This window comes from Schistocerca piceifrons, chromosome 2, assembly GCF_021461385.2.
Source record: "Schistocerca piceifrons isolate TAMUIC-IGC-003096 chromosome 2, iqSchPice1.1, whole genome shotgun sequence".
Taxonomy (NCBI): domain Eukaryota; kingdom Metazoa; phylum Arthropoda; class Insecta; order Orthoptera; family Acrididae; genus Schistocerca; species Schistocerca piceifrons.
The window spans coordinates 576782650-576801145 of NC_060139.1; the positions used below are offsets into that span (position 1 = coordinate 576782650).

The 18496-nt window shown below is 39.4% G+C and overlaps 1 protein-coding gene across 1 annotated transcript in view; it reads left to right on the forward strand.

Moving 5' to 3' along the window:
- Positions 1-18496, forward strand: part of LOC124777774 (serine-protein kinase ATM-like) — a 470606-nt gene that overhangs the window by 64511 nt on the left and 387599 nt on the right. The window contains exon 6 of the mRNA XM_047253284.1: positions 10070-10205. Coding sequence (XP_047109240.1) covers positions 10070-10205 — 136 coding nt within the window. The remainder of the gene's footprint in view (positions 1-10069; positions 10206-18496) is intronic.

Genomic DNA, 18496 nt, shown 5'->3' on the forward strand with positions numbered 1-18496 from the left:
TGGCATTTAGCAATTTAAAGTCCATCCGGACTCCTGTACAAGTCATCACATGTCCTAAGTATTGTACTTCCTGTAATGTCAAGAGACACTTTTCTATGCTGAGTGTTAATGGGTGGCAGGTGATCACTTCAACACCCTCCCATAGCCATAGCACATGTTCTTCCATGTCCTTTACAAAGACAAATATATCATCCTAAAATGCCATGCATTGTCTTGGCTATAATTCTTTCAAAACTCCATCCAACAAATGCTGAGACTTGGCTGGAGCGTTCTTTAATCCAAATGGCATACGTCAATGTTGGTATTGTCCTGAAGAAACTGTAAATGCTGTTCTTGGCTGATTGTCTGTTGGTACTTCTAGCTGATGATAACCACTCTGCAGATCTATGGCGGAGAAATACTTGCACTGTCCCAGGTTATCCAAAGTTTCTGTTATATTTGGGATCAGGTAAGTGTCTGTAATCACACGACTATTGAGATATCGGTAATAACAACACATCTGAATTAGTTTTGGTGGTCTGTACTCTTTTTTTTAACAATTGCCACTGGTGCTCCCCAAGGTCAGGTACTTTCCTCGCTAATACCATTCCATAACTATTTATTAATAAATTATTCCATCATTACAAATAATATGATATCCTGCATGGTTTACAATATACAGGCAATTTATTCTCAGTTGGGATTCTATGCTTGCACCACGGTCACTGGCAAAGACCAATGACGATTAAACAGATGCTCAGAGTGTGTAACAAATGCTCCATTGTTAGCTTTTCAATTCCTTTCAAGTGTTCTACTTTTTGTTCAAATGCAGTTAAACTGGCAGTTTGTTTAAGCTTAGGTTCTGAATTTATTCTATCTAAATTATATTCCTCTAAAGTCTCCAAGTAGGCAACCATCAACTCACAAGACAAAGCCATGTCTTCAATCCCAAAGTTATCTGTTCCAACGAGCATGACCTCATTACTGCCCGATTCCTGTACATGTACCACACTTCTGTGTGTGAAACATCATGCCTTATATAATTCCTCATTTTCCTTTAGTGGCTCAACTACACAACACGTTTATCAGCAAAACAGTTGCTACACTCACTTATAGTAGTTTTCCTGTACCTTGCAATACTTTATCATGCAAATTAATCCTTTGTGGCCGCGCACGTAGTCTAATTGGCTCCTCTTTCCGAAGAGACGAAGTTTGTGGTAGTGTGGCATTGACAGCAATTCCCCCAGATGGAACAGTGCCCCATCGAGTTCCACTATATGCTGTTCAAGTTCAGTTTTAGCGTGATGTTCATGTAAGAAATCTAAGCCAAAAACAGTGTAGTAACCAACACTTGTATGAGGTAAAGTTTCATACATACCCTGAGAAACTTCGTTTCCACTCACTACATTGAAATGATGCTGCTGATCATTGTCCCGTTACATCAGTCATTGTTATTGGCTTCCTTCTAGCACCAAATGTAATGACATTGGTAATGCTAACACCACTACAAACTGATATGGTCACTTCTGCCCCAGAATGGCATGGATACATGGGAACTATGGGTTGCTGAAGGCACAGCAGTGTAGGAATGAAACAAGTACTGGTTTTTTTAGTCACATTCACAGATACCTCTGTGGTAACAAAGTTGAATCACCAAATGCTGTTACCTGTAATCTTCATTGGAAAGAAAGAAGGAAGGAAGGAAGGAAGGAACGAACGAAGGAAGGAAAATGGGGTTTAACATCCCATCAACAACGAGTACATTATGTAGTACAAGTTCGGATTGTTTCAAAGTTGGGGAAGGTAATTATTTGTGCTCTTTCAAAGGAAGCATTCCAGTATTTGCCTACAGCAATTTAGGGAAATAATGGAAACCTGAAATCTGGATGACTTAGTGCAGATTTGAACCATTGTACAGGGTACTGACTATTGTGGTACTTCACTTGATAGTGAAGATTGAAATACAAATACACTGAAGCAACAAGGTGGGTAATTTACATTATCTTAAAACAGTAATTTGTATTTTATTATATGAATTAATTAATTTTGGTTATTATAATGAATTTGTCTTTAGTATGTGGAATTTTTGGTATCACTTATCATGTTACTTGCGGTACTTATTGTAAACACCGCCGCTTTGACATCAACTATCACCTTCTGATTAAGATATTTTCTTTCTTGATATGCTTGAAAAACATTATAATGAACTTTTACTGCATGTCTAAGCTTTGTTATCTTGCAATGGAGACTATAATAAGCATGTAGAAAATGATACAGCTACTAATTTGGTGTACTTTTGGAAGTAACAATACAATTCAGATACAGTTTTGAACAATCCACACTATTGATGAGAATTTTGAAATAATAATTGCAGTAGTAATAATACTAAGTATTTTTAGGTTGCAAATAAATTCCCGTATGAGTAAAAATACTGTACCATTTTTCAGTTAATTTTAATAATGAAATAAATCCCCCCCCCCTCCCCCCCCTCCCCTCCCCCCCCCCCAATAAAAAAATGAAAGTGGTACAAGTAGCCATTAGCCATGAGTGTATTTTGTATTATTATCTTATTGTTTAAAATGTTAATTAAAAATATAACTATAGTGTATCAAGATATTTGTTGAACTACTTCTTGAACCATAATAATTAGGAAACATAATGCAACTACCACTGCTCCTAGTTTAATGTGTTTGCATGACTATCATCCATGGCAGATGTTTAATCAATAATAATATAACCAATAATAATTGTTTCTAGTTTATCTGATGTGGATACAGTATCTTCTTCTGGTGCTATAATTTGTTCACATTTTAACTTTTACGTATTTATTTACCACCACATGCAAATATAGTACAGATTTCATGTACGGAGAGAGGGGATTGTGGGCAGGGGGAGGGGGGTGGGGGGCATAACTACATTGTTTTACTGAGTTACAAATTAAGGTAGTGGAGTGAGGATTCTGTAGCACTAAGTACATTGTAAACAGATGAAGGTAATGTTATAGTAAGTTAATATGATACTGTAGTGCAAGGATGGCATTGTAATCAAAAGCGTTCAATATATGGCATGCACAAGATTTTGTTTGCAATATTTCTAGTTTCAACTAATGGAGAATTGCATCGTATTCTGACTGAATTAATTTACAGGACATTTCTCCCGCTGAGTTGTGTAACAGCCACTTTAAGCACTTGTAATTTTTTAAAGCAAATAAAAAACAAGTGGAATCATGGTGTTTATAATTGACACATTTTTGTTGCATATTTCTTTTTATATTTTCAGTCCAGTAGCGTACTTATGAGTGTGTATTAATTCTTCAGTAATTACATAGTTGCCCGAATATAAGATGAGGTTTTTTCCCAGAATTTGTCACCCAAAAATTATGGGAGTCTTACATTCACAGATTAAGCTACTGCTGTTGAGGTCAACATTCTTAAATAGTGTGATAGATTAGTGTGTCATCTTCCATTTATGGAGTCTTACATTTACAGATGAATCTTTGGCAATTGAACTCATGTGCAGATTTAATTTTTGAGGAAATCAGAAAGGTATGAGGGGGATCAGTAACAAAAGCTTCGCTGAGAACTAAGACGAATATGGGGAGGGGAGTGGCATGTGGGTGTCAAACTTCATTCTGCTGCCAACTGTGCGAATGTATATCATGTACCCTGTCTTTTTATGAACATCTACCATGTTAAACTGCAGTTTGCCTGAATCCATTTGTAGTCAGAATTGAATTGCCTTTAAAATTGGACACATATTGAGCAAGAGTATACATTCCTGCAGGAACCAATAAAAGGTTAGGTACAGGCCGGTGATGTACTTCTGTGTTTCATGTCCTAATGTTGTCGATGCTCGCCTGACGAATGGTGGAACGGAAAGGGGTGTGAAAGTTGCAGGTTCTATGCTGCCAATGAGAGAGCAGTGGCAGGCATGTTTGGAAGTGAGAGATGAAGGAATATTGTCATATTCTCATGTCAATATAGATGTGAAATCCGCTATGTATTTAAAAAGAAGCTGCATTTTCAGGCCTCACTGTAACCACAATCTTGGAATCTGCCATGTACTCTGAAGAAATAACCAAATATTTTTGACACCGAACATTAAAGCTTTGATTGCTGCCCATTTCACCTGCTGCAATTTAAACTGTTCCATTAGGTCCCACTCTAACTCACATCTTGAAAATTGGAGCATATTTAGAAGATACAACTAAATATTTGTGACAACCAAGATTATTGTAAATTTCATTGCTGTTTGTTTCACTTGCAGCAATTTTAGCTGTGCTAACCAAAATAGTGATACTACAGACATCTGGCTTAGATAGAAAACAGTGAAGATAAAACTTAATAACTTAATGTGAACCATTTCTTTTAGTTTATTTTGTTTCTCCTTGTATAATCGAAATATAGACAGTCAATAAATGGAGTAAGTTTAGAGCAGGTATAGTGTTGACTTTTTTGGCAGTTACATTGTATCAGTAAAACAGTTTGTAATTTTGACTAGAGTATGGTAAATATAAAATTTTCGTGGTTCTCATATTTCAGCTTTGGCTAACATTCAGGGTTGTCTTGCACTTGGATAAATACAGTACATTGTTTGTATACTGTTTGTTTTTCTAAGCTTTACATTACCACTTTTTCCCATGACTTTGCATTTTATTTTCCGTAACTAAGGTGTCTTTGGTATTCATAAAACTTACTCTGCTTTGGAGAAGCAACACACATATTGTGAAAAGTCTTTATCTTAGCCTTGGGAATATTGCTGTAATAGCTTGTGTAGTTTTGTTGTTGCCATAAGGATATTAAAGATAAGCTATTACAGCTAACTTACAGCAGAAATACATAGCAAATGAAATACAAATGCCTCTGTAACCTGCCAGTTTCACTTGTAGATCCAGCTGAGTTGCTTCCTTTATTTGGTTATATCGTTCAGTATTCATCAGTCAGGACTAAGTTGATTCTAAAATGTGCACCTTCAAGTAAGCCTTTATAGTGAAATGTAAAATATATTTGTAGACAGCTGGCACTCAACAGAACAAGAGTGTGTAATCAATGATAAATCATAGTTTACACCACTGAATATACGTTGTTCTTGACTTTTGGAAAAATAAGATGGAGTAATAAGTTGGGGTCCTGATTCATATTAGAATTTAGGCAAAATCAGAAAGGAATTGTGAAATAACAGAACTGCAAAAGGACTGTCGAGCTTGTGTCTTATTCTCTAAATGTGTACCTTTTTTGAGATGTTTATTGACTGGTCAAAAAATCTCACTGGTAGTTCTGCCGTATTTCTGTACCCCCTCCTTTCCCTTCACCATTGAAGACTGAGGCCAGCGGGGCTATAGGACTGTAGAAAATATTGCAAGGAGATCTCTCATCTGCACTGTTCAGAAAAGCTGATGTTAGTAGGAAGGATCCAGACGGTGCAGTCTGGTTGTCTCTTTACCATTTTTCATCAGTGGCCATTCATACAGTCAGACAGTTTGTTGGTTGTCATGCCTACATAGAAAGCAGCACAGTGGTTGCAACTTAGTTTGTAGATCACACGAGTGCTTTTACATATAATTATGTGCCTTTAGTGGGATAAGTGATGCCTGTGACCAGCCTGGACTAGGTGGTGGTGGTGGATGTATGCAACAGGTCTTGCATATAGGTCTATTGCAGGGATATCAGCCATGAGACAAGGAGGTGGGAGCAGGGTCAGAGTAGGAATGGGGGAGGATATTGTGTAGGTTCGGTGACCACTGGAAAACCACTGTAGAAGGGGTGAGGAAGATAGTGGTTGGGGCATTCCTCATTTCAGGGCACAACAAAAGGTAGTGCAAGCCCTAGTGGAGCATATGAATCAGTTGCTCCAGTTCTGAGTGGTACTGAGTCATGAGGAGAGTGGTACTTTGTGTTTTGGTACATGAAGGAAGTATTGATGGTAGGTTGTAGGTTTGATATGGGTGGAGGTACTGATGTAGCCATTTTTGAGCAGGAGATCATAATCAAGGAAGGTGGCATGTTGGGTAAAGCAAATGGGGGAGGTGTTGAGGTTCTGGAGGAATGTGGATTGGTTATCTTCACCCTGAATCCATATCATGAAGATGTCATCAATGAATCTAAACCAGGTGAAAGGTTTGAGATTCTGGGTGGATAGGAAGGTTTCCTCTAGATCGCCCATGAACAGATTGGCATAGGATGGTGCCATGTGGATGCCCATTGCTGTACACTGGATTTGTTGCTGATGCCTTCAGAGGGGAAGTGATTGTCAGTGTGAGTACAGTTGGCCATAGTGTCCAGGAAGGAGGTTGTAGGTTTGGAGTCAGTCAGACATTAGGAAAGATAGTATTCAGTACGACAATACCCTGGGCATTAATGATGTTAGTGTAGGGGCTAACGGCACCAATAATCACGAGCAGGGCACTGTGTGGTAAAGGAGCAGGAACTCCGCAAATCCTTGTCCATCCTTACTATATCCCTGTTACCCACCTCTTGCTTCATGGCTCAAATTCCTGCAATAGAATTACACTTAAGACCTGTCCCACGCATCCTCCCATCACCAACACCTATACCAGCATGGTCACATGCATCAGCTATCCCATCAAAGGTAGCACTACCTGTGAAAGCACTCATGTGATTTACGAACTAAGGTGCAATCACTGTGATGCTTTCTATGTTGGCAAACTGCCTGTCTGCGTAAGTGGCCACTGACAAATTCTGGCCTAGAGACAGGTGGACCACCCAGTTTCACAGCTGCACAGGTGGAATTGTTGCAAGTGAAACAAGTAGCTTTGAAATTTATTATAATCTTCGTTGTCACAAATATTTAGCTGTTTCTTTCAAATACACTCCAATTTTCAGGATGGAAGTTATAGTGGGACCTAATAGCACAGTTCAAATTGGAGCAGTTAAAATGGCCAGCAATGAAATCTTATAATGTTTGTTGTTAAAAGTATTTAGTTCTTTCTTCAGGATATGTGGCAGCTTCCTAGATTGTAGTTATGGTGAGGCGTGAAAATGCAGCTTCTTTCTTAATACATACCGGATTTCACATATATATTGACATGAGAATGCGACAATATTTCATCATCTGTCACTTCCAAACATGTCTGCCACTGATCTCTCATTGGTAGCATAGGACCAGCAGCTGACACACCCCCTTTTGTTCCACCTTTCCTCAGGTGAGCGTCAACAACACTGGGACATGAAACACGTAAGTACATCACTGGCCCGAACCTAACCTTTTATTGGTTCCTGCAGTAATGTATATTATTGCTGAATGTGTGTTCAATTTTAAAGGCAATTCAATTCTGACTACAAATAGATTCAGGCAAACTGCAGTTTAACATGGTAGATGTTCACAGAAAGACAGAGTACATGATATACATTCACACAGTTGGCAGCATTAATTCAGTCAGAATACAATGCAATTCCCCATTAGTTACAAAGGTAGAAATACTGCAAACAAAATGTATTGAACGTTTTCTATCCTTGCGCTATGTGCTCTCCTCGACATTGAGTTGATCCCCTCTTTTCCATTCACCACTGAAGATTGAGGCCAACGGGGCTAAAAGAGTGTATAAAATATTGTACAGTGTGTTCTCATCTATGCAGTACAAAAAAGCTGGTGTTGGTTGGAAGGATCCAGTTGGCACAGGCTGTGGAGCATGTTGTGTTGGACAGCATGTTCAGCAACTGGGTGGTCCAACAGTCTCTTTGTTGTATTTCATCAGTGGTTGTCATGCTTATGTAGAAAGCATCACAGTGGTTGCAGCTTAGTTTGTAAATAATGAGTGCTTTCACAGGTTGCTTTACTACAGTGACTGCTTCACAGCCTGCACCATCTTGTTATTTCCTATCAACAATAGCTTTTCTGAACTGCACGGATGAGATCTGTCACTGCAGTATACAGGGTGTACATTAAGTCCAGAAACAATTCCAATTATTTATTGCAGAAGAACCAAACATTGTACAGATGACATACATATGTCATTTTGAAGAGAAACCCTGGAAGTTTTTTTCATGTATACTGCCGCAGTTTGGTAATTTGCCAGTAGTCAGCTCTAGTCACAAGCATGGCGAGTTCAGGTGTGGAGTGAGCTTTATGTGTGTTGGAGTTCGACAAAAACAAGTGTGCTACAGCTGTTCAACGGATGTTTAGAACCAAGTACGGTAGGAAGTCACCAACAAGGAATGCCATTTACCACTGGTACAACAAATTTGTTATGATGGATTGCTTGTGCCCAAGCAAACAGAAGTGGACATTCCAGTGTGAGTGAAGTGAATGTGGTACGTGTACGAGAGACATTCGTAAGGAGTCCAAAGAAATCAGTGCGTTGGGCATCCCGTGAACTCGAAATGGCTCCAATGACAGTGTGGAAAGTCCTGCAACAGAAGCTATCTATGAAACCATTCAAATTGGAGCTAGTGCAGAAGCTCAATGACGAAGACTAAGACAAGTGTTTTGAGTTTTGCTCACAGTTGTAACAATGGAATAAGGATGGGGATGGCGTTGTTGATTACATAATTTTTAGTGACGAAGCTACTTTTCACACTAATGGGAAAGTGAACAGGCATAATTGTTGAATCTGGGGTACGAAGCATCCACAGGAATGCATTGAATATGACCATGATTCCCCAAAGGTAAATGTTTGTTGTGTCTTGTCACGTCGAAAACTGTACGGCCATTCTTCTTCACTGAGAGCACATTCACTGGATAGTCCTACTTGTACATGTTGCAGCAATGGCTGATGCCTCAAATGCAATCAGACTCTCTATTCATCTTTTAGGAGGATGGGGCTCCACTCCATTTTCATCGTGAAGTTCGTTGGTACCTGAACACGGAGCTGCTGCATCAGTGGAACGGCCTTGCTACAGAAGGATACAGCTGTTTCATGAAATGGCCTCCCTAATCACCAGATCTTACTCCATGTGACATTTTTCTGTGGGACACATTAAACATCTGGTGTATGTACCCCCTTTACCACATGATGTAGCAGAGTTCCGGTAGAGAATACGGGAAATGACTGCCACAGTTGGCGATGCCATACTGGGATGGGTATGACAGGAATTCAGTTACTGTATTGATGTCTGCCGGGTCACTCATGGTTTGCATATTAAATGTTTGTAAAAAAAAAAAAAAAAAAAAAGAAAAGAAAAAAATCACTTTCAGAGTTTCTCTTCAAAATGCACTATGTATGAAATATGTACAATGTTTAGTTCTAGTGCAATAAATAATTGAAAGTGTTCCCGGATGTACACCCTGTAGTCTATGTTCCTGTAACCCCCCTGGCTTCAACTTTCACTAATACCTGTCCTTCATTCAGCTATCCTCTTCTCTGCTCCCATTCCAGCACTACAAAGCCTTTTGTTCCATCAGTGCACCCTCTAGTCTCTTTCCCCTCCTCCCCTTTTCTGCCCCACCTCCCTCAAACACCCCCCCCCCCCCCAATTACATCTAGCAGCCCTACCCTCACCATGTCTCTGCATGCTCCTACAAGCAGCACTACTCCCTTTCTCACCCCTACCATGCCATCCCTCTCCCTCCGTACCCCTGCTTTCTCCATATCCCCACCGTCCGTGGACTGCTTCTCCCGTCAGCCACAATTGCTTGCAGTCTGCTGTTAGTGGACAGAGACAGTGGTTATGTGTACGTGAGTTGTGCTTTGGTGAATGTGTGTATGTTTCCTATATTAAAAGAAGACGTTTGACTGAAAGCTCAAATGTGTAGCAGTCTTATTGTTTTGCCTGTCTGCAACTTAATATCTCCTTTACATGTTGAGTAACAATTTATCCTTTTGTAATGTTGTTATTCCATTCAGGATCCTCCATTGTTTCATTTGTTGTTCATTCTTTATTCATAACAGCCGTATGAAAGACCTACATTTTTAATTTGACTGATATATTAAGTATGAATATTATCGCTATTTTATTGTCTGTTTTTAAATAAAATATTTAGTGTCCAGTTTTAAATTAGAATCTCACTGTGGCTGAACTGTGTTGTTTGTGTCAGTGGTAATTAAGGCTGGAAAAGCAATTTAATGTTTGGAAATTATGTGTTCTGCTTGATTTTTCTTCAGGGTTCCTGTTTCTTGCATTTTGAATTCCAGATTTATCAGCAGTTTTCTGGAGGTTATTTAGAGAGCCACCTCAGCAGCTGGAAATGTCGGCAATAGCAGATGTGCTTAATGGAATAGTGAAATTTGGATGTGCTCAATCATTTATTGGTCTTAAACTGAAAAAGAAGTGAGTACGAAGTTTTGTTCTTACTGTGTCTCTTAATGTCCCCTCTCTTAACAAGCTCAGGTAAACAAATAAACTTATGTGTGTAAGTGATATAATTTTCATGCAATAGTTAGCAGTTTTCTGTTACAATTTGCTTGGTTTCGTGAAAGTTAGTTAGTTCTGTCTTTATAACAATAATGTGATTTTTGCCAAAAGAGATTTTGTGGGTGTGAATGTGTGCATGCATGCATTTCGGTCTGTTAACTTGATCTACAGTTGTTACATGAGATTGATTAAGTTTCTGTAAATTTGTGCCTTGCACTGCAAATGCTGTGTGTGTCTCCCAGAATACACATGAAGACATCCATCCAGAAATAAACAATAGATAAAATCCAATAATATAATTAATAAATAAGCTTTTAGCAATCAGTAGTCAAACGTGAGTGATGATCTTGAAAGAGAAAATAAGTCGAAAGTGAAATCAACATAGGTTAAAGAAAACAACATAAAAGCAACCACACCACACAACACTGGTCTTTTCTAACAGTGCAAACAGTGTCCGATTCTGTGGGAGACAACTAGTAGAGCTCTCAACAGTTGCACTTATATCCCATTTCTTCCTGTGCTCCCACCATTCCATAATCACTTATCATCTTTACTACAGTTGTTTAAGCAGTTGCCAGCATGGAAAGTGCTCAATTTATCATCTCCATATTTTCTGCCACTGAATGAGTTGGCACAGTGATTAATTCACCAGACTCAGACTTAGATGGATTGGGAATCAAATACCCATCTCACTACCCAGATTTAGATGTTGTGTTGTTTCACTAAATCACTTATGGCAAGTTCTGGGCTGGTCTCTTTGAAAAGGGAACTTGCCTTCCATCTTAATGAGCTTGTCATTAGTCTTCCTAACCTTTCTCTCTCTTTTCCAGTGAACTGTTGTCATATGCCTAGTGAACCCATAATGCAAGTACTCTGTGATTGTTACTTCTTCTCAACTTGTACTAGGAGACACATACTCAAGAGTCTCATAATCTCTCAGAAGCTATTGATCTTCCTGTCTTCATAGTCTACTTCTGCCATAAACCTACTATTTAAGTACATAGTGCTCTTAGATTTTATTCCTTGGCAAGTTTATAATGATTCTCACATGGCTTTTGCCAATTTTAGTTGGTGCTCTGGCTCTAACGACATCATTGTTGGTGGAGTGCTAAATACTAGCCTTCCTTTGTCTTAAATTGGTAACAGTTTGCAGTGTATTTTAGGCACTCAAGACCTTTTCATAATTTTCGTGGAATTCCATGTTATTGTTTGTTCTCTTGTATAACCATTTTCCTTAAATTGTTGTGCGAGAAGGAGGCAATTTGGATTAGAGAAAACATAAGCTAGACGTATTTGGGGCAATCCAGATTGTGGATGTTAATAAGACTGCAATTGATTGTCAATGTCAGTGCTTAAGAAGCACAGACCTACGATCTATTTTTAGATACACTGATTTAAAAGGGGAGCTTGGTAGCCCAGTGGTAAAGTCAGGGTGTATACACCCCAGGACAACCAGGAGATTCGGGAAAACCTTAGAATTTTTTTCATCCGGGAGAAAACTGGGAAAAACCCGGGATTTTTTTACAATTCCGGGAATTTTTCATTGCTTTAGTTTTCAGTTAAATTTTTGTAATTTTGACTGGTGAGAACCGATACTCTAACAAAGGATATTACTGTATCCCGCTGCTGCAGAATAATACTTCAACAATAAAACATAAACAAGAGAAAAAAACGAAAATAACTTAAATTGCAAAGGAAATGCGCCATATACAACAACGACACACAGTGCCCATGGAAGTGTCTGCCAACAGCAAACTGTATCAAAGGCTTTAGGAATACTATGCAATGCTTTGTAACAACAAATTGCCTCCGATGAGTGTGAAGTCACAACTGTTTACGTTAGATTTGTTTTAGAGTTGAGTGGGTTCGTCCACATGAACAGTTGAGTCGCGTTTGAGCTGTAGATTCTCCCACTTCTGGCTACAGGAATGTGGCTGTTGGCTGTGCAAGCAGTCGCAGCAAGCAGCTAGATACTATCGGGAAAAGGGGGCGCCAAATTCATATTCTTGAGGAAAAGAACTTGTTTCACAAAGTGCCTCGTATCCAGTGCACGTTTGTCTATCGATTATTCATATGATTTTGAAACACTTCGTTGTTGGCTTTTGAATATTTTTGAACACATTTTAAGTTTATTTCTGAATGAATCATAAGTTGATTTTTGAATGCGTGATGTCTCTGTCAGGAGACTCCTCGTCGCATCTAGAAATAAACTTTCCGCAGACAAAAGTGGACAGGGCTATACAAGCTGAGTGGATAAAGCCGAACGGATGAATCCCAATCGCTGTCTGATTTTGTGCTTGATTGGGTTTGCGAATGATCAGCGTTGGTATAATTACTAGCGAATTCTATAGATTGAGACTACCAGAATGGAAATAAACCACTGACAGGAATAACAGGTGAGAAAGATTATGTATTATCTTCTCGGTGTATCCAAGAAAATGAAATTTTGACAGAAAATTGTTGGCCAGATCACTATACTAGTAAGGACCATTTATACAGTCCCCAGCTAGCAGCCGCTTAAGTTCTATTTTAGAAGTAATGCAGAAAACGTGTTGAACGAACACGTAATAGCGCCTAACTGGAAAATAATTGCGTGATAACTAAACCTGTGATTCTGGCAGGGTTAGTGAAGTTAATCGGCAGTGTTGGTGAAGTTAATCGGTGAACAAATTTTGACAATGACAGGAATAGCCACAGAATTGGTGATGACAAAATTGTTTGTTAGAACGAGGAAGGAGAAGAAACGGGGACATCACACAAATTGTGGAAGAATAAGACGATTCCAAATTCATATAAAAATTTCGTAATACTACTTTTCGATCTCATGCTTGAGAAACTCATGCATATGAATGAAATGTGAAACCATTTCCTAACATAAAGCTTTTTGCTTCTAGTAGGCCTAATAGGCTTTTGCTATTGGTACTTCGTGAATTATATTCTGTCTTGTTATAAAAATGGCCATTTGTGCCAAAACAGTCTCGTTTATTTGGTATGTTTTACAAAATTGCTATAATATTAGAAAGGCCTATTTTGTTTTATCTAGCAGACAGTGACAAAATAGACGTAATCAGATCGAGAAACCACACCAGTCTTGGGTATTATTTGTGTTAACAGCTTTTTCAGTATTAGATAATGATATTTCGATTTTTCATGTAGCAAAATGTTTGATGAACTTTGATGAGGTAATAGATTCTTTTTTGCAGAAAGGAAAGCACGTCATGTAAAGCTGTAGCAAGATTAGAGAGGAAAAAATGCTAGGAGCTAAGGATTGAAGGAATGTGTACTTTCTTCCTTGTCTCTTGTCTTTATTGGTTGTATGTATCCTATATTTAATTTTATGTCACACAAAACAGAAAGTTATTAGCTAATAGACAATAATGAGTGCAAGTTTTCTGAAGAGTTCTTGTTCTCCCGATTACAAATAATCCCATCTGCTATTAATTGCGAGTTCTTTTTTTTTTTTTTTTTTTTTTTTTTTTTTTTTTTTTTTTTTTTTTTTTTTTTCCTTTTTTTTTTTTTAAAAAAAAAAAAAAAAAGAGGGCCAGGCTGTCAAACTGGCCGACTAGGAGCAGGAGAGGTTCCAGAGGACATTTCAGTTTCCACTGTCCTGAACATAGTTTGATGGCATCCATTACAAAATATACAAGTTTCAATTCCACAGAGCGAAATACAGTGACGTGCGGTAGAAGAATGCCTTATGAAGAGGCGTGGCACTGCACTTTCACACACTTAAGACTAAATAATATGTCTTAACATTTCCTCTAACACATGTGTTTTATGTTTCAGACTTTTCAGAAAGATACGCACTACAAGATGAACATATTTTTGAAAATTTGATTTTATTTTTAGTATTGACCCGGTTCGCAAATATCGTGGATCTGGGGCTGATGCGCAGAACCGTCTGAGTTATAGTGGGTAGTCTCCACGTGACTCGTGTTTACATTTAGTGATTTTGCTGTTTCCCCCACATTTACTCTCACGTCAAATTTAAACAAAATGGATATCTGTGGCCGGGGACTATCAGGTGAATTAAAATGCATTCACATAATTACGGAAGGCTAAAATATGTCATTAGTTTCAGATTTTATTTTATTTCCATTTTTCTGACAGTCAAGCATTAATCGCCTTGTGGAACAATGAAGTTATTTTTGTCTGTCTCCTAAAGAAATTTGACTTTTATAAACTTTTTCCGCAGGGGCAGTCAGTGCATTTGAAACGAAATGTTTAATTCCACAGTACTGGCCTTTTCAACTGTTCGCTGCATTTCAAGTGCACGTTTTCATCTTCTAGCACATATGGCATTTTGCCATAATATAGAACCAAACATGATATAATACAGTACTGGTGCTCCAAGAAAATTTACATCCCGAAAACCACACTGAAAAGCTTAATATCAGGTCGAGATCTACTTCATTGGGAATCTGGACATACGAATGTACACTTAAGTACGCACTTTAAATGTGCACATTTTAGTATGGTTCACGAAAATCCGATGCTCTTGGAGTATCTTCTGATGCTTTTTTTTTTTTAAATGACATTATGTATGATCTTTTAATATTACCCACAATTACTTCTCCATTGAAGGCATTACCTACAAACATCCGTAGTACTGCTAGGGGCGCCCGTATGGCACCATCCTATGCTAACCTATTCATGTGTCATATAGAGGAATCCTTCCTAAAAACCCAGAATCCTAAATCCCTCATCTGGTTCAGATTCAATGATGATATCTTTGTTGTCTGGATTAAAGACGAGGACACCTTATTCACATTCCTCCAGAACCTCAACAACTTCTCCCACATTTGCTTCACCTGGTCCTACTCAACCCAACAAGCCACCTTCCTAGATGTTGACCCTCACCTCAGAGATGACTACATCAGTACCTCTGTTCATATCAGTCCTACTAACCACCAGCAATACCTCCACTTCGACAACTGCCACCCATTCCATACCAAGAAGTCCCATCTGTACAGCCTAGCCACCTGTGGTCATCGCATCTGCAGTGATGAGCAAAATATACCCAGGGTCTCACTGAAACCTTCACTGACGGTAATTATCCTCCCCTCCTTGTACAAAAATAAATCTCCCTTGCCTTATCTTCCCAGTCTCCCACCACCTCCCAAAGTCCCACAGGTCGGCCACAAAGGAACATTCCCCTCGTAACTCAGTACCATCCGGGACTGGAGCAACTGAATTACGTTCTCCGCCAGGGCTTCGATAACCTCTCGTCATGCCCTGAAATGAGAAATATCCTGTCCACTATCCTTCCCACCCCTCCTACCGTGGTATTCCCCCGTCCACCGAACCTACACAATATACTCGTCCATCCTTAGACAACCCCTGCTCCCAATCCCTTACCTCATGGCTCATATCCCTGTAATAGTCCTAGCTACAAGACCGGTCCCATACATCCTTCTATCACCACCGACTCCAGTCCGGTCACTAACATCACCCATCCCGTCAAAGGCAGGACTACCTGTGAAAACCAGTCATGTGATTTACAAGCTAAGCTGCAACCTCTGTCTGTGCTGCATTCTATGTAGGCATGACAACCAACAAGCTGTCTGTCCACATGAACGGCCACGGACAAACTGTGGCCAAAAAACAAGTGGACCACCCTGTTGCTGAACATGCTGCCAAACATCATATCCCTCATCTCAATGACTGCTTCACAGCCTGTGCCTTACGGATCCTTCCCAACAACACCAGCTTCTCTGAATTGTGCAGGTGGGAACTTTCCCTGCAATATATCCTACATTCCCGTAACCCTCCTGCCCTCAATCTTCGTTAGTCACTGTCTTCACTCATCCAGCATCCTCCCGGTTCCCATTCCAGCACTACACAGCCGTCATTTCACCGCCACACCCAGTCTTTTAATTTCTTTTTATTTCTCTCCTTTCCGCTACTTACACCCTCCCCCCCTCCACACCTTCTCTCCTGCCCTCCTTCTAAACTGCAACACTTCACTATCTGCCACTCCCACCATACTATCCCTCCCCCTCCCCGCCGCAGCCTCCTCCTTACCCCCACCCAGTCGCCACTCCCATCATGCACTGGTGCTGCTGTTCACAGTGTGGTTTCAGCTCTCTGAGACTGCAGATGTGTGTGCAAGTTGCGTTTACGTGTGTGTGTGTGTGTGTGTGTGTGTGTGTGTGTGTGTGTGTGTCTACTGCTGACAAAGGCCTTAATGGCTGAAAGCTTCAATTGTGTGTATCTTTTTGTTGTGCCTATCGCGACTCAGCATCTCCGCTATATGGTGAGTAGCAACTTTCCTTCTCTGGTAGTGTTACTTTTAATATTTTACATGTACGTACATACGGGCTTCCTACATATTGATAGCTGTGCAAGTGCGGTGTCGCCTGTTATCTGCGCTCTCTGGCAACTGCTGAAATGAACCTTTTTCTAACAGGTTGCAGGAAAATATTGCGAATGGTGATTTGAAAAGCGTTACTTTCAAAGTAAATATCCTTTTACATAAGTTGAACTGCGTGCGAGAATGTACCATGAATTTATTAAATCACAGAGCATTTGACTCTCATTTAAAAATCAACTCTTTGATGATGAGTCATTTAGAAGAATTTCGAACCCTGAAGATCAGACTTTTATGTCATTATTAAAAATTTTACTGGCACATTTGTATGATATTTCTTAAGAGTAACGCACACAACAAAGATCTACATTATATGCAAACGCTTAGCTTCTCTTGCAGCTTATTAATGTTAGAGACCAATATTATAAGTGAAAGCTTTGCTTTTATTGTACCAACATTATGTATATTCATTTAAACTATTAACTTTCCCTGTTTGTGTGTTCATGCTACAGTGATGTTGCTGTTGGCTGAATACATCACGTGTCCTATACTCTGAATATCCGCTGCCATTTGCTGGCGAGAGCATGAGCTATGACTGGCTTACAAATGCACATCACTATCTTGATTTCAATTATTCTGAAAGTAACATGCGGTGTTTGGTGAAATTCCAATGTATACTTTCGTAATACGAAAATAGGCAGCGTACATGTTGCTGCACATCAAAGATATTTCCAAAACGTGTCCTTTTTTTTTTTTCCCTGAGTTTGACTTTCTAAAGTGCCAGGAAATTCTACGCCTGTGTGTGAAACCATAACCATTCAGAGGATTGATAAGGGAAAAATATACTGTCACTTAACACGGAAAACACGTGTTTTCACCTGGTAGAAAGTGTATTTTTAACCGGGAAATCTGGGAAAAATCTGGGAATTTCTTTTCCTTGTCTGCATATACACCCTGAAAGTGTCAGACTTGGATCCAGAAGTCTTGGATTCGGTCCTTTGTCTGTCCTAAAATTGTTATGTGACACTTTGTCGTGTCTTTAAGTGTTTGTTAATGTGAAAAATGGTAAATTGCATCATTGATTGGAGTCCATGTTAACATGTAGGTCCACCTATAACTTACTGGGTAAGTTAAGTAAAAGGTCGGAGGAAGCCAACTGCCTACCATCTCGAATAGGACTATACCTAGTAAAGCTCTGTGGTATTCATACCATCCTCTGGAATGATCATTGACTAACCTACTCAGTTATTGGATGGGGAGTCTACAGCTTAACATGTAATGTGAACCATTGTGCAGCTGGACGTCTTTCTATGTCCTACATTTATTTAATTTCATGACAAATAAAAATTGTATCCCATTCCAGGACTTTTACACAGACCCTGGTCTTTCATGAGCAGTGTTTTTACTTTCTGAGCTATCTAGGCATGGAGCACTTACAGGTTTGAAGCTGTGAAGACAGGCCATGTTTCATTCCTATACAGGTCAATCAGTTCACTTGCCCAAGGCAGTGGTGCAGGTTTGATTCGTTACTTGAATCATAGTTATTGTCTGTCATAATACCATTATTTATATGTTCACAATTAATATGTGGCAAGTGCAGGAATGGGTAAAATTTAGAGTGCATGAGGAAAAGGAACAAGTGCTATTTGATAGAAAAACTGTTTGGAGTGGTGGTGGTATCGGGGGAGGGGGAAGGGATTGGGGGGGGGGGGGGGCTGAGGGGCGGCAACATGCTGTAACCTGTGAAACCATGGCTGCTGTATTCATACAGTATGAATCCAAACAAGCATGTTGAGGCAGTCAACAATCAGAAGGTGGTTTTGAACACCACAGTGCTTTACTGAGCAAGGTCCCATTCTAGGTGAGGATGCTCTTACATGTTAACTGACTAACTTGC